This window comes from Lactuca virosa, chromosome 2 (genome assembly GCF_052849685.1).
Source record: "Lactuca virosa cultivar CGN04683 chromosome 2, Lactuca_virosa_CGN04683_v6, whole genome shotgun sequence".
Lineage (NCBI taxonomy): Eukaryota > Viridiplantae > Streptophyta > Magnoliopsida > Asterales > Asteraceae > Lactuca > Lactuca virosa.
The window spans coordinates 178,758,609-178,773,436 of record NC_136427.1 but is presented as its reverse complement, the minus strand read 5'-3'; the positions used below and the strand labels follow the sequence as shown (position 1 = coordinate 178,773,436).

The 14,828-nt window shown below is 31.0% G+C and overlaps 1 protein-coding gene across 1 annotated transcript; it reads left to right on the top strand.

The window, feature by feature from the left end:
- The first annotated feature begins 213 nt into the window (after positions 1–213).
- Positions 214–1,123, top strand: LOC145157996 (uncharacterized). Its single transcript, XM_079076962.1, has 4 exons — positions 214–462; positions 515–845; positions 909–983; positions 1,101–1,123. The coding sequence occupies exons 1-4, from the start codon at positions 214–216 to the stop codon at positions 1,121–1,123; spliced, it is 678 nt and encodes a 225-aa protein (XP_078933088.1).
- Positions 1,124–14,828: the final 13,705 nt, after the last annotated feature.

Sequence of the window (14,828 nt, the reverse complement as noted above, 5' to 3'; positions counted from 1 at the left end):
TCTTTAATCTTAATACATATTTACTATAATTTTATACAAAATAAATACAAATGTACTACATGTTTCTTTAATTTTAATACAAATGTACTATATCTTTTAACTGTAGTTAATTTATGTTTTAGATATGAATATTTTCAATTGAGATATGATGCTAGAGGTAGACGAAGGTTTACAACGTTACAGAAATGTGTTGCGGCCATTCGTTTGATGGCTATGGGGGAGTCACTCGACACCATGGACGACTATATGAGAATGTCCGAAAGAACCGCAAGAAAGAGTTTGTATACATTGTCAAGAGGTGTTGTTGAAACATTTGGAGACGTATATTTGCGGAAACCTTCGTTGTTTCCCGGAATGATTGGAAGCATTGATTACACACACTGGAAATGGAAAAATTGTCCAGTAGCATGGAAAGGGCAATACGCAAGTGGTCATCACGGATCGCCTTCGTTGGTTTTAGAGGTTGTTGCTTCTCAAAATTTATGGATTTGGCATGCATTTTTTGAGGTTGCAGGTTCCAACAACGACGTCAACGTTATTGATCAGTCGCCAATATTCGACGATCTTTTTGAATGGAAATGCCCCGAATGTTCCTTTCACAGTGAATGGAAACGAATACAAATATGGGTATTACCTTACAGATGGAATATATCATCAGTATTCCACATTCGTGAAGGCATTCCGACAACTGGTTGAAGAAATAGACAAAAATTTCAAGAGAAGACAAGAAAGAGCACGTAAGGATGTAGAACGTGCTTTTGGAGTGCTAAAGGAGAAGTGGCACATAGTTGAACATGCGGCACGACCATTGGACTTAGAAACTCTACAATATATCATGTATGGATGTATCATAATGCATAACATAGTAGTAGAAGATAAATGACGAAATATTGCACACTATATCCCAGCGGAGCCCATACACGTTCAATTTCAACCAGGAACAGCAGAGTATCTGCATAGAGTCGTTGACATTCAGGACGCAAGTAAACACATACAACTTCGAGAGGACTTAGCGGATTATATCTTCCACGATAACAATAACGAATAGCGTTGTTTAGGAAAAGTAAAATATTTTTTTATTGTAATGTTTTTTTTTTCAGTTTGGATGTTATCTGTAATTTAAATGCTATGTTATTTTTTTTAAACATTATGATTTATTTATATATTATGTTTTATTTAAAATATATTTGTTTTAACTAAAAAAAAGAAACTCGAAAAAAAAAGAAAAAAGAAATTATGAAATGGAAAAAAGTTGGTGTTATAACATGCTCTTAACATGTTGACCATTTCCCCACTTGGTGTTATAACACCATTGCTTATGTGGCATATGAGATGACACCAATTTGGTGTTATGACTAGTCGCCAACATCCAATACTCTTAATGATAAAAATATGTCACATAGGCGCCACATAAGCTTTTATCATTTTTGCTACAATTTGCCTACGAGCAAGGTGTGATGGTTTTTTTGCCGGTGGTAAAACTTTTTTATTTTTTTTTAAATTCAAAAAATATAAAAATTACTATTAAAACAAAAAACCATAAAGATTAATTAAAATGACATAATAGTTTTTTAAAATTTAAAAACATTACATTAAACGAAATTTAAAATAACTAAAATCTTTTAGTCTGAGTATTCGCCGATATCATTATCGAGTGGCTCATTCAAATCACTTTGATTAACTCGGTATATAAATTCCGCCAAATCGATTCGAAGCTCGTGATGTTTTTGATTATCACGTATCACCTTTCTTCTTGCACGCCGGAGGGGGGGGGGGGGAACCTGTCAGTATTGGCACACTTGATGATGCATTTTCATTTTCTTGATATTGAAAAATCGTTCTGCTCTCGTCTTCCAATATCATATTATGTAAAATGATACTCACATACATAATTCAAGCTAGCCTTTCCACCGTTCGAGGACATGCCAGATGTTGTAGTATGCGCCAACGCTATTTGAGGACTCCAAATGCTCGTTCGACATCCTTTCTAGTATTTTCTTAAAATGATTTATATTTTATATGTTTTGGATCACCTGGACATGTTAGTGTTTTCACAAACATGGCAAATTAATGGCATATACCATCGACAAGATAATACCCATAGTCGTATGTTGTTCCATTTACTTGAAATGGACAATGAGGTACATAATCATCACAAAAGCCATTAAATATATGTGACATGTCTAAAACATTTATGTCGTTGTTTGACCAGGGAGGACCCAAATAAGAATGCCAAATCCAACGATTTTGTGACGCAACAGCTTCAAGTATGACTGTGGGGTGCCCTTATCACCCCGTGTAAATTTCCCTTGCCATGCATTTAGGAGTGAGGGTAGTCGAATTTAGGAGTGTTTAATTCTCTAGTACCTTGTAAGAGACCAAATGTATATCCAATTTAATTTACAATGTTTATCGACATCCATATTGAAGTTTGTTATTTAGCAGACAAAAAATTTCAAAAGTATCATCTAAACTTTCATCTAATTTTTGCTTGAAATATCTAAATTCAGCAAGATTTGTTTTTTATTTTGTTTAGCAATATCTTCATATAGATTTTTCAATGGAATCCATATGTCCGTAGCAGTTTTGCAATTCTATATATAAACAAAAACATTTAGAGGTAAACCATACCTTAACTGTATTTTGAATTTTAGATAACTTATTGTTAGGGTCATATTGTAAATATTTAATGATGTTAAACTTGTATATATTTTCATAGTTATATTGCTTATGGTTGACATTCAGTCTTGGATAAGTAAATGTGAATATTTCAACTGAGGCATGTTGAGCTGTCATGAGCTTTTTTATTTATTCTAAAGACTAGAGATGAAGATATATGTTATTGCTCTACCCAATCCAAATACCAGACCTATGATATATGAGTTAATCAGATCTGGAGCTAAAATCTAAAGTTGTTGAAGCAATTTGAAGGTGTTGAAGAAATCTGAAGCTTCTAAAATAATCTGAAGCTGAAAACTGTTAATATACAAAGTTGATTATTTCAGCTGAAATTAAATTAGTTAACAACTTTTTAAAGGTTTCCGACCTAAAGAACATATTTTGTTTGCATGTAGCTAATTCTCATCAGCCACCTGCCTTATAGGAGCTGGTCTATAGATGGAGCTGATAAGATTTATCATTATCTTGATGACTTATTTTGAAGATCAAATCTAAATGTTCCATATATATATATATATATATATATATATATATATATATATATATATATATATATATATATATATATATATATATATATATATATATATATATATATAAGTTTTATCTTTAAAGAATATTTCCTAATTTAGGTATTTGATTGATTTGAAGATCTAAGAATAAAAGTTTTATCTCCTACCTTTCTCGTATTGATTTTGTTTATATATATATATATATATATATATATATATATATATATATATATATATATATATATATATATATATATATATATATATGCTTTCTTATGTAGAAAGTTGATGACTTGGATAGACATTAGAGAGACAGAGAGCTTTTTCTAGAGAGAACTATAAGAGTTGATGGGTGATGTTTCAGAGTGATTTCAAAAATAATTTGTATTATTCTTTCTAAACGTCATGTGCTTTAAACCGTGTCAAAGAAAATAAGTTTTATTTGTTGAATATTTGTGTCATTAATTTGCTTTCATTATTTATTCATACACGAATGGTCAGATTTCGAGACCAATAATGTGTATCAAAGTGGTTTAGAACAACATTTCTAAGATCCGTTCAAGTTCAAAAGTTCAGAATCCAAACAAACACTCAAAATATTGAATAAGAAGAAGAATAAGAAGAATAAGAAGAAAAGTTTATACAATCATCCTTATTTGAAAGATATTACAAATAAAGAAGGGATGAAATGGTATTTACACATATCTGTGGTATAAAATTATTGAAATGTGTCTTAAAGGACCACATATCGTCTCTTATATGAGAGAACATTTTACAAATAAGAAAATCAACTAAGACACTTATGTGTGACCTGATGAACCTGGTGAGCCAGGTGACCCGAAGAAACTATCTTGTTTTCCTAGAGTGATGAATACACAAGAGTATTTATCTATAGGAACTACTATTGAATTAAATTTGAAAGACAAGATAATCCATCAGAAATAAGAGGAAATATAATATCTTAAAAAAAACTGCTAAAGAAAGATAAACATATATATGATCTAATGTTTAAAGAAGAAGAAGCCATAAAGGAGAGGTTATAATCTATAAGTGTTCAACAGAAGTGGTACTTCTAGAAAAATCTTCCTTAAGAAACCCTAAAATCCAAGCTAATGATATTCGAGCTGATAAACCAAACACTTAAAAAACTCAAACTGAAAGATTTCAAGCTATTAGAAGGCAAGTTGCTCATATATAAAAAAAACTCCAATAAAACCCAATATCATTCTCAAAGGAACTAGAGAAAGTCAAGCTTTTACTTCCAAACTTCCCAATAAAACCAAAAGGCAAAACTCTATAATGAAACCCAACATGAACACCAATCCCTCAGCTCCAACTCACACAGCCTAATCAACTCCATCTCATGCAGTCAAGACTCTAGACTCCAACTCATGTTATCAAGGTAGCTATAACTCCAACCACTGGAAGATCCCAAGATGATAAACATTATGCAGAATGTTCATGGTTTAGAAGGTCCTTCTTGAGGTTAAAATACATATAAGTAAAGAAGCATAATCAAAAGAAAAAGATCGTTTGGGTTTCAAAGAAATCATCTTCAGAACCTACAAAAGTGAACATTGTATGGGTTATCAAGAATACATGTACACAACCTAAAAAAAAAGCCAACGAAGGAAGTTACAAATGTGCACTGGTACAAAAAAATCTTCAACAAAACTTGTTGAAAGAATTTATTGAAAGAAAAGTAGAGTTTTGAAACCGAAAGTTGATGGCTTTCTGTTTGATCAGAGGATTATGGAGAAAAGAGGTGTGTTTAACACCCAAACTTAGATGGTGACAAAAGTATTTAATTAAGTACTTAGGAATACAAGAGAGATTGTTGATGAGTAGATTACATGTGAACTATTCTATTTCACACTGAGTAAAAGAGCTATAGAAACATGTTTATTTTATTTATTCGGGTAAAGAAAGCTCATCCAACCCACAAAGAAAACCATATATGTTTTAAATGTTGGATAAATTTGTCTTCAAGGTCTGAGGAGATGATCAAGGGAAGTGTGTTAAACTAGTAGTCGCACCCGATTTAAATAAATAAAATAATCACTGTTGGTTGCACAAAAATATAGCATAGGGAAGCATGGTCGAATCCTCAGGGACACAACCTAACGATCAATGTCTTTTTGCATCAGACACATTCTAGTCAAGAAACAGAAAATATAAAAGGGGTTTTTGAATTAACTAAACAAAACTAAAATTTGCAGTGATATTAAATTACACGAAAATCAATATTAAAACGATTTCAGTTCTGTTGCGGCTTTCCTAATCATGCAACTAGTTCAGATCTGGTTATTCAAAATGTGTTCTATCTAAGCTTAAGCTGGTACTGAGAAAAACTAACAAGCTCTAGTATAATCTCCTTTATCTAAATTAGTTAATTGAAACAAGCTCTTTGAATTAACCCTAACTTTTTAAAACAAGCTCTTAATTAAATCAGAAAAATTGCATTAAGTTCTGTGTAAAATTTCCAGCAATACCCAATACTTCTCACAAGCTCGGAAGCGTAAATGTATGATTTTTTTAGTTTATATCAGAGTTAAATCCCAACACGGAACCAATATGATACTTGTTACTTATACCAGTTGACAACAACAATTACAGATTCTATTAACCGATTAACTGGAATGATAAAACCATAGTTAGGTTATCAAACTAACAAGAATTTAAAACCAACCATTCATTAAGCTCAAAACTGAAAAATTTAGATAGAAACACAAAAATAAAACCAGATCTGAAAACTAATCACATGAAAAGTACTAGTCTAATGCAGAACTGGAAACTAGGTTTTATCCAGACATGGCTAAAAACGAAACTAAACTAATAAAGAGAAACAATTACTGATAAATCTAGATAAACTAAATGTGTGAGATGATTCTCAGCTTCAGATCTCCATAAATCGCTGAAAGGTATCATAAATCATCTTCAGAAGGGTATTATGTTGTCTGGAACCGTCTTACCTCTGAATATGATAACGATGGTCATATTTATATGCGAGACGGAAACTTCCGGAGAAAGAGACCGAAAAATGTGATCGCATGTTGGTTATATGTGATCGCATATTTTCATAAAAACGCGTATCGGGCCGATTTAATGATGTACATTGCTTTTCTAGGGTTTTTAGACAAACATGCGATCGCAGGTTTTTGAATTTTTTCCACGATTGCATATGAATGATGTACGAAGCCAAATTTGAAGTTCTAGAGTTGTGGGAAGAAAATACGATCGCATGTTAGCTTTATGCGACCGCATATTTGGTCTTTTCTGCTCAGATGGCCTCCAAATGACTTATTTCGACCTTGGGAAACTTCATGACAAAAATTCGATCGCATATACTGGAAATGCGATCGTAGATCTGGGTTTCTGGCTCGTTTCGGACGCGATTCTTCAGTTTAAGCATCCCTCGTTATTCCTTAGCATCCTTCTTCAATTCCAACTTCATTTAAGCTCCAAACATGCATCCAGCTGCTCCCAAAGTACTGATCCACTCGAAATATTTGAAAATAACACAAAATGTTAGCAGTACAAGAATTCTGATTAAATAAATGATTTGAACATTATTTAAACAAATGACATGAAAATTTACAAAATATGATGCTAAATGATAATAAAATCTACCCTAAAAGATGCATAAAATGGCATCTACCAAAGTGTCTTTCAGCGTTCATGCATTCTAATGAAACTTGCAGTCAAGAAGGAAACATATATTCTCGTAATATTTTCTTAGATATTTGGGAAAGAAATCAGAGTCATTAATGATTTTGGTATGATTTGTAAATCCAAAGTAATTTCGAATTATTCCTTAAATCTATCGTAAATGTCTTGTATCCTTCGTGTTTTTGTCAAAAGATAACTTAAAATGTATTAACCGAATTCATAAATATGGTGTGATGTTTTGAAGAAAGATTTAAGATGTTTAGATGCAAAATCTAAAAATGTTAAATATGCGCCAAAACTTTAAGATGTCCGAGATACGTAAAGTAATAAGATGTTTAAAATGTGTAAAAGCTTTAAATTGTTTAAGATACGTAGAAGTAAATATTGAAGATGCAACATCGGATATATGAGGAAATCCCTTGATCTTTCAAGATCTCTAACATAAAAACTCGGGAGTGAGATGAAAGTCACACATACTCTACTTTGATTAATATAAATTTGTTACAAAAATGAGCTGGTAATGTAGAGAGAGTAAGGAGTAGAGAGTTCGAGAGCTTGTGTATTTTGTTGTGTGTGAGTAATGACATCAACTCATCTATTTATACAGACAACATATAAACAATTATCCTATAAATACAGGATTTCCCTTTAGTGTCGTTTGACCAGTTAAATCGGAAAGAATCAATAGATATACCCTTTGACCACTTGATATTTGACTCATTCTTTTACTTGTTGCTCAATCCTCGTCCTGCATAATAATAAAAAACAAAAAATACTTGCCCAAATATCAAGATGCAAGATGATCGTCAAGATGTTAGATAATGAGAAAGATCATAAGTATTTGTGAAGATATTGAAATAAGACAGTAAATATCACCCATGATATTCCCGATAAAGAAAAGTATTATGCACAAATATCTAACAACACATTTAGTGGTCCTATTTCAAAATTATCTTTTCCAAGAATAAGACAGGTGGATGTCTTAATCTTGTGATTTCCAATGTCTGAATAAAGATAACACGCATGATGAAGGGACTTATCATATATTAGGGAGTCATACTCTAGGTTGTTTAACGATTCATGTGTTAACAACAGCACATGTAAATTTCAAGGGTTTTGAGGTGAGAAAATGCATTCAAATAAATCTTATTTCAAAGTATTACATCTTTGGAATAACAAAATAGTATAGATAATAGATATTGTTGGAAGTTCTTGAAGAAATCATTATCTTAGTCTTGATAAATCATTAACATTTCACATGCTTCTTATAGTGAAATTCTGGTGGTAGTTTCACAAAGCTTAAAATTAAGCCACTTTCATCATATTCAACATCGTCATTTTTTTGAAGGGTCTAGTGAGAAATCACATTGTAAAAGATTGTGAAGCTCATCAGATGATTTTATCAAGAATCCCAGACAAAAGGACTTCAAGGTACAAATCCGAATATTACATCTGACAAGGTTAGTAATTTGAATTGACTTCATGAACCAAAAGAGGATAAACTTAAATGATAGATTTGTTATAAAGGTTTTTTATAAGGGCCATGATTCCCTGCACTCTATAAGATCAATACGAATTGTTTGGTAGCCAATATATCAAGTTGGTTGTGTAAATATTATGAAAAAGATCTCCAATGGTTAGTTGAAATAAATGAAAGAAATATTTGATTATGGAAAGAAGAATATAAGAAATTCTTATTGAAAAGACAAATAAAAAAAGAAATAAGGTGTTGTTTTATTGTATATCAAACTAAGAACATACAAAATCCAACAACGGCTCATACCGACAATTCAGTATATTCCCTTGTCAATTGTTCTCAACATAAGAAGAGAATAGGGTGTAGGATTTTCACCCAAACATATGAAGTATTGGTGTGGGATGAAAGAAATTGGTGGAATTCATCCAAATCTTATAATACATGTGAATGGCATTTTTGTCAATTTAACATGATGTAACGGAAACCATCTAACGATGAAGATTTAAATACATCCTTGTCATTTAATGTTAACCAAAGTATTTTACTATAAAATTTTTTGAGGCTAATGACTTCGGCACACGTATTACGATGGAGATCCTTTCGTAAAAAATGTGTATCAGTGTGAAATGTTTGTTGCATCGAAAGCTTAGACTCTATATCAGGAAACATTACAACTGCATCTTTGAATTGACTCATTTGAGCTTTATTTCAACTTCAACTATATTGTTTTTAGGAATTTCCTCATGTTTAAACTCAAGCTCTTCAAGAAACCACATCTCAAACGTGGCTCCAAGTCTGGTCTTATGTAGCTGATTTCATCTTTCTAGACAAGAAGACTCAAAACAAAAACAAGCCAACACTAGCTTAGGATGAGAAATTTGAATTGACAAAGAGGTGACTGAGCTGAAAAATTAGTGGTTTGATCAAGGTTGAGAATCTTCTAACTGTGGTAAGTACGAAGCTGATTGATTTTTGGAGCTACGTGGCAGATCAAATACTTTTGGGGAGCTAATATTTAATGCAAACTCAAACATGTGTTATCTTTCAATTACATTAGCTTCATCAGACACGCTTGAAAGAAGAAGACTGTTCATCATAGTAGGAGTAGACCTCATAAAGCTTACATACATATCCTAGGGGAGTAAATTGCAATTAAATCTGATGATGTCTTGCTGCTGAAGGGGGGGGGGGGGATATGTTATGGGTTTCATCATCAGTTTTATAAGTCTACTAATATATCTTCTGAGTTGCATTTTATAATCTCGTAATTTAGTTAGTTTGACATCATAAAATAGGGGGTATTGTTAGGGTCAGGTTATATATACTTTATAATGTGAAACTTGTACGTAGTTTCCTATTTATACTACTCATTGTCGACAGTAAGTATTGTCTAAGTAAGTGTGAATATTTCAACTTATACAAGTTCAACTGTCAGGAGTTAGTTTTTTATTACATATGTTGAAGACTGTACATGAATATATGTTACTACTATGCCGACGACTGAAGAACAGATATATGTTATCCAAGATGATTAGATATAGATCGTAAATCTGAAGTAGTTGAAGAAATTTGAAGCTACTGAAGAAATCTGAAGTTGTTGAAACAATCTAAAGTTAAAACTGTTAATATCTAGATTTGATTATTTCAACTAAAGTTGAATGGATTATCATCTTGTTGAAGCTTTCTGAGCTGAAGATAAGATTTTATCAGTTGGAGCTAATTCTCATCAGCCAACTGCCTCAGGGGAGCTAGTGCCCAAATGGAACTGATCGAATTTGTTATTATCTTGATGACATATTCTAAAGATCAATATGATATGTTCCATATATATATATATATATATATATATATATATATATATATATATATATATATATATATATATATATATATATATATATATATATATATATATATATATCAGATCCAAGTTTATATTTATAGAAACAATTCCTACTATTTAGGGATTTTATTGAGTCGAAGATCTAAAGAATCTAAAAAAAAAATTATATCATACCTTTGTGGTATTCAATTTGTTTAGATTATTATATATATGAGATAATTTCTTATGTAGAAAGTTTATGATTTGAATACACATTAGAGAGAAATAGAGAGCTTTTATAGAGAATTATGAAAGTTTCTGGGTGAGATTACATAGAGAGTTCATAAATAATTTATGTGTTATTGTTTGTGAACAATGTGTGATTTGAACCATGACAAAAAATAAGTTTTTATTTTATTAAATACTTGTTTCATTATTTTGCCTTTTTTTATTTATATACGAGTGTTAAGATTTCAAGACCAAAATTTACAACTTTCTTCTTTTCCGTTAATGTGATTTCATCACATGTTTCAGATGAAATAAGTCAAGAACAAGTACTTGATGAGTTTGAACTTTATGATTAATAGATGAAATTTAGTTCTTCAATAGATCTCCATACATCAAGATCAACTACATACAATAATCTTCCATTCTTTCGACTTATTGACTGTACTCCTCATATATGAGAGTTGGAGCTCTTTGGTTGGATCTAATGTTGTTTGACATAATGAATACTTGTTGATGCTTATAACTTTTCATTTGAATGAAATAAGATCGATTAGTTGTCTATATTGAAAATACCATCTCGAAAGTCATATATATCTAAGAACAAGAATATATATGCAAAATGAGAATAAAAAAAATATTTCCAAAAACTTTTAATCAATCTTGCTCTGATACTAAATGATAAGTCAAGAATCCAAAATGACAATGAAATGCAAAATAAAACAATTAAACAATCAGGCTAAATACAAATAAGCACTTGATTAATCAGATTATGTGATTACAAAAGGTGCTAGTGTTTTAGAGAAAACACGAACTCTCAAAACTCGTACACATACTCTAAATACACCTATATATACATTACATAAAGTAGGTTGATGACAATAACAACTAATCATAATAAGAAATCTAGGATATATCTACATGAGGACCATAACCTATTCACGGTAACCTAAAACAACAATTAGGAGCATATTAGCCATCCTAGGTCAATTCCAAAGGATAAATGAATGCTCTACCAAAATTTGATATAAAAAAACTATATAAATGATTATGAAATGGTGACTTCGCTAATGTAAACTTGTCACTATAATATATACCCCAACAGATCAACATACACAACTGCATGAATAAAAGTTCCATCTAACTCACCTATTGATCCGTGAAATATCTATTTATCTTGTCATTCAAAGGTATTTTCGGTTTCATTCGAAGATTTTGCAACTATAATTTCTCTTGTAAATTTCATCATTGCACATCATACTTCATGAAAACATTTATGAATTGTTTATACAGATTATGAAAATCTTTCATTATGTCTTATTATTGTAAAACATTTCCATCTTTCGTTCAAAACCTATTGCCCTAATATTATGCAACCAATTTATTTGTTTAAAGTTATTGCATTATAGTCCACATGCTTCACAGCAAGACGCATCAACTTGTGACATTTTGTAATAGATTCATTGAAAAACAAATTCACATTTCAACAATAACAATTAACAAAATCATATTCCACCAATAGTCAAAATACATTTAAACACAAATATGAGAAATTTATGGATTAACAGTAGCAACATAATATTTTATTTTTTGTTCAGGAGTCACCCAAAAAATCAATGAAAACTCATTATAAAAAGTTTTAGATACCTATTAAGAAAATCATAGAAAAAGCTCGAAAACCTTCAAGATAGTTTGAAAATCGGGATTGTTCCTCAAACTATTTAAGTACACAACTCTGAAACAACCTGCTAATGGGTGTAAGAATTGAGATGTTTAGGTTAATTATGATGTAGAACATTGTTTTGATGCCAAGGGCATTTTGGTCCTTTTTATGAAATTTAGACTTGTGAAATGTTTTGGATATGTTATATGCATTTATCTTGTGTTTTGAAGCTACTAGAATATGATAGTATGATTTAGAATGGAATGGAATTGATAAATGTAGGTTTGAAATAGAATGTTATTGAAAAAGGAATGGGACTGCTGAATTCAGCCTCACCGTAGAGCGATAAGGAGCTTGTTGCGGCGTGGTGAGCGAGGCAGTGATTTTGGGTTTTCTCTGTCTTAAGTCGTAGGAAATGTAATTTGGCTCTACGACGTGGTGGATGGGTGCCATGTCGTGGTCGAAAAAGTACATTGTTATAAGGAATGGTCGCCACGGAGTGGAAAAAAGGAAACCATACGTTCACTTAATCCACCGCGACAGGGCGAGGTCTTATCCGTAATGCAGTTTCGAATAAAATTAAATATGATGTTAGGGCTCATTTGTTTATTATCGGCCCTCTTTTCCTCTAGAGATCTCCTTTGGCAATTTGGTGATTAAGAAGTGTTCAAGTGGCGATTTAACTTGCTTTTGACTAGGTAAGATCATCTCAAACTGTTGTAGTTGTTGGTTTCTTCATCTTCAAGCTTTTGATGGATTTAATGGTAGATTTTGGGTTTGAGGTTTTGATGTAAGATTTCTCAAAGTAAGCTTGATAATAATGCTTGATTAAGTGTTTAGAAGCTTAATCCATGGTTTGTATGAAATTATTATGGTTAAAATCCATGATTTTATTCTAGGGTTTTAAAACTCTAGAAATATAAATGATGAAGGAAGGCTCATATGTTATCATCTAGTTAAGTTGGGTGTTTATTAGTTTGATTGGTGTATTTTGTCAAGTATTTGAGCAAAAGATGACCAAATTAGGGTTTTTGTCCAAAATATGAGTTTTTACCTAAAATCACAAGTGACATCTTAATGGATTAAGACATATATGACATGCTTAATGTGTAAATGTTCTAGGAGGTAACAAGGAAATATTTGGATCCTCTCAAGAGTAGCTTTGGAGAAGTTGGAAGTATGTTGTTATTTCCACAACATAAGGTGAGTTACTCTTCTCTTTTAGAGTATGTTTATGTGATGTAGAATATGTGCAAGCATGTGTATGTATGGATGTAATTGTTAATTACATCATTGTTAGATTGTTGTTATGATACATAACTTGTGTTATGTTTTATGATTAGTATGTTTATGCATACAAAGAGTAGATTAATGGATCCCTCGGAACATTATGTTTAGAGCTTGCGTGGAAACAAATATGATGATGAACAGTGGTTTATCACTCGATATATGTGTAGATGCTTGGTCACTTATGTAACAAGCCAAATATGTATTGTATGTTTATGTTGTATTATGTTATCTTATAACTCTCCATACTAATAGTATGAAAGATATTGTTTCCATGTGTTTAACAGGTTCGTGTAGCAAGCATTAGAGAGTGAGGACTTAGAAACATCAATGACTATGTAGTAGACTTTTCTTTTACATTTATCCTTGTTTGCTTAGTTATGGTTGTGATATGAATTTAGTAATATCCGTAAATTTTTTTTGCTAGGAATACTTTGTAAAGTTTTTGAAACTCTAGTTTTTGGTATCGCTCATGTAAACTCTGATATTTTTCCGAGTATTTAAATATTAAATGTTTATGAGAAGTACGAGTTGTTACAGTGAGTTTGGTATTTGGTTGCAATCATAAAAATAGTTTCATAATAATAATAATAATAATAATGTTACAGTGAGTTTGGTATTTGGTTGCAATCATAAAAATAGTTTCATAATAATAATAATAATAATAATAATAATAAGGACATAATGATCATTTAAAGTTGAAGACACTAGACTACAATTGTTATGAAATATTAAATTAATGGCCAACATATTTTATTTACGCTGTTGTCTAAATAGGTGTACGAGTCGTTTGAATTTGGGGACGAAAGGTATGGATATCCATACAACGATTTGCAAAAGTTATAACTCTGATATTAAAGACATTATTCATGTTTTGATTTCTTGTGAAGTGGCGGTGGAGCTTTGGAAGTCCGTAGGTAGGTGGTGTGATATACAAATCTGGACTCCAATGTGGTGGAAGATGCGATTCAATGGTTAGATTTGGTTCGGATGTCCAAAATGAAACGTCTCACAATGGAATCGATAGTTATGACTATCTGGTGGCTCATTTTGAACTTTGGTGATGGTGTTCTTTTTGACGGTCAAAGTATTAGATAGAATATTTTAACTGATAGTTTGTTTGACTATTTTAATAATTGGTTTGTTCATAAAAATAGAAAAAATCAGCATTAGTAAGATGTCATGGGTATTGATTCCAATACTTGAGTATTCATTTGTAACTTTATTATTAGGGTTTTGCTAACTTTTCAATATAAAAAATATATATTTTACACCTTATTTTCTAAAAATATTTAAATTAATTTTTATTTATTATAAAAAATCACCTATATTAGTAACCAAATAATTATCCGCTTATAACTATTTTGAGTATTATATATAAGGGATATTAACTAAATTAACCATATTTTAAATTAATACCAAAAAGTAACCGACATGGACTTTAAAAAAATGACCAACAAATCAGGAATTGGTCATTCCAAACGCCAGAAAAAT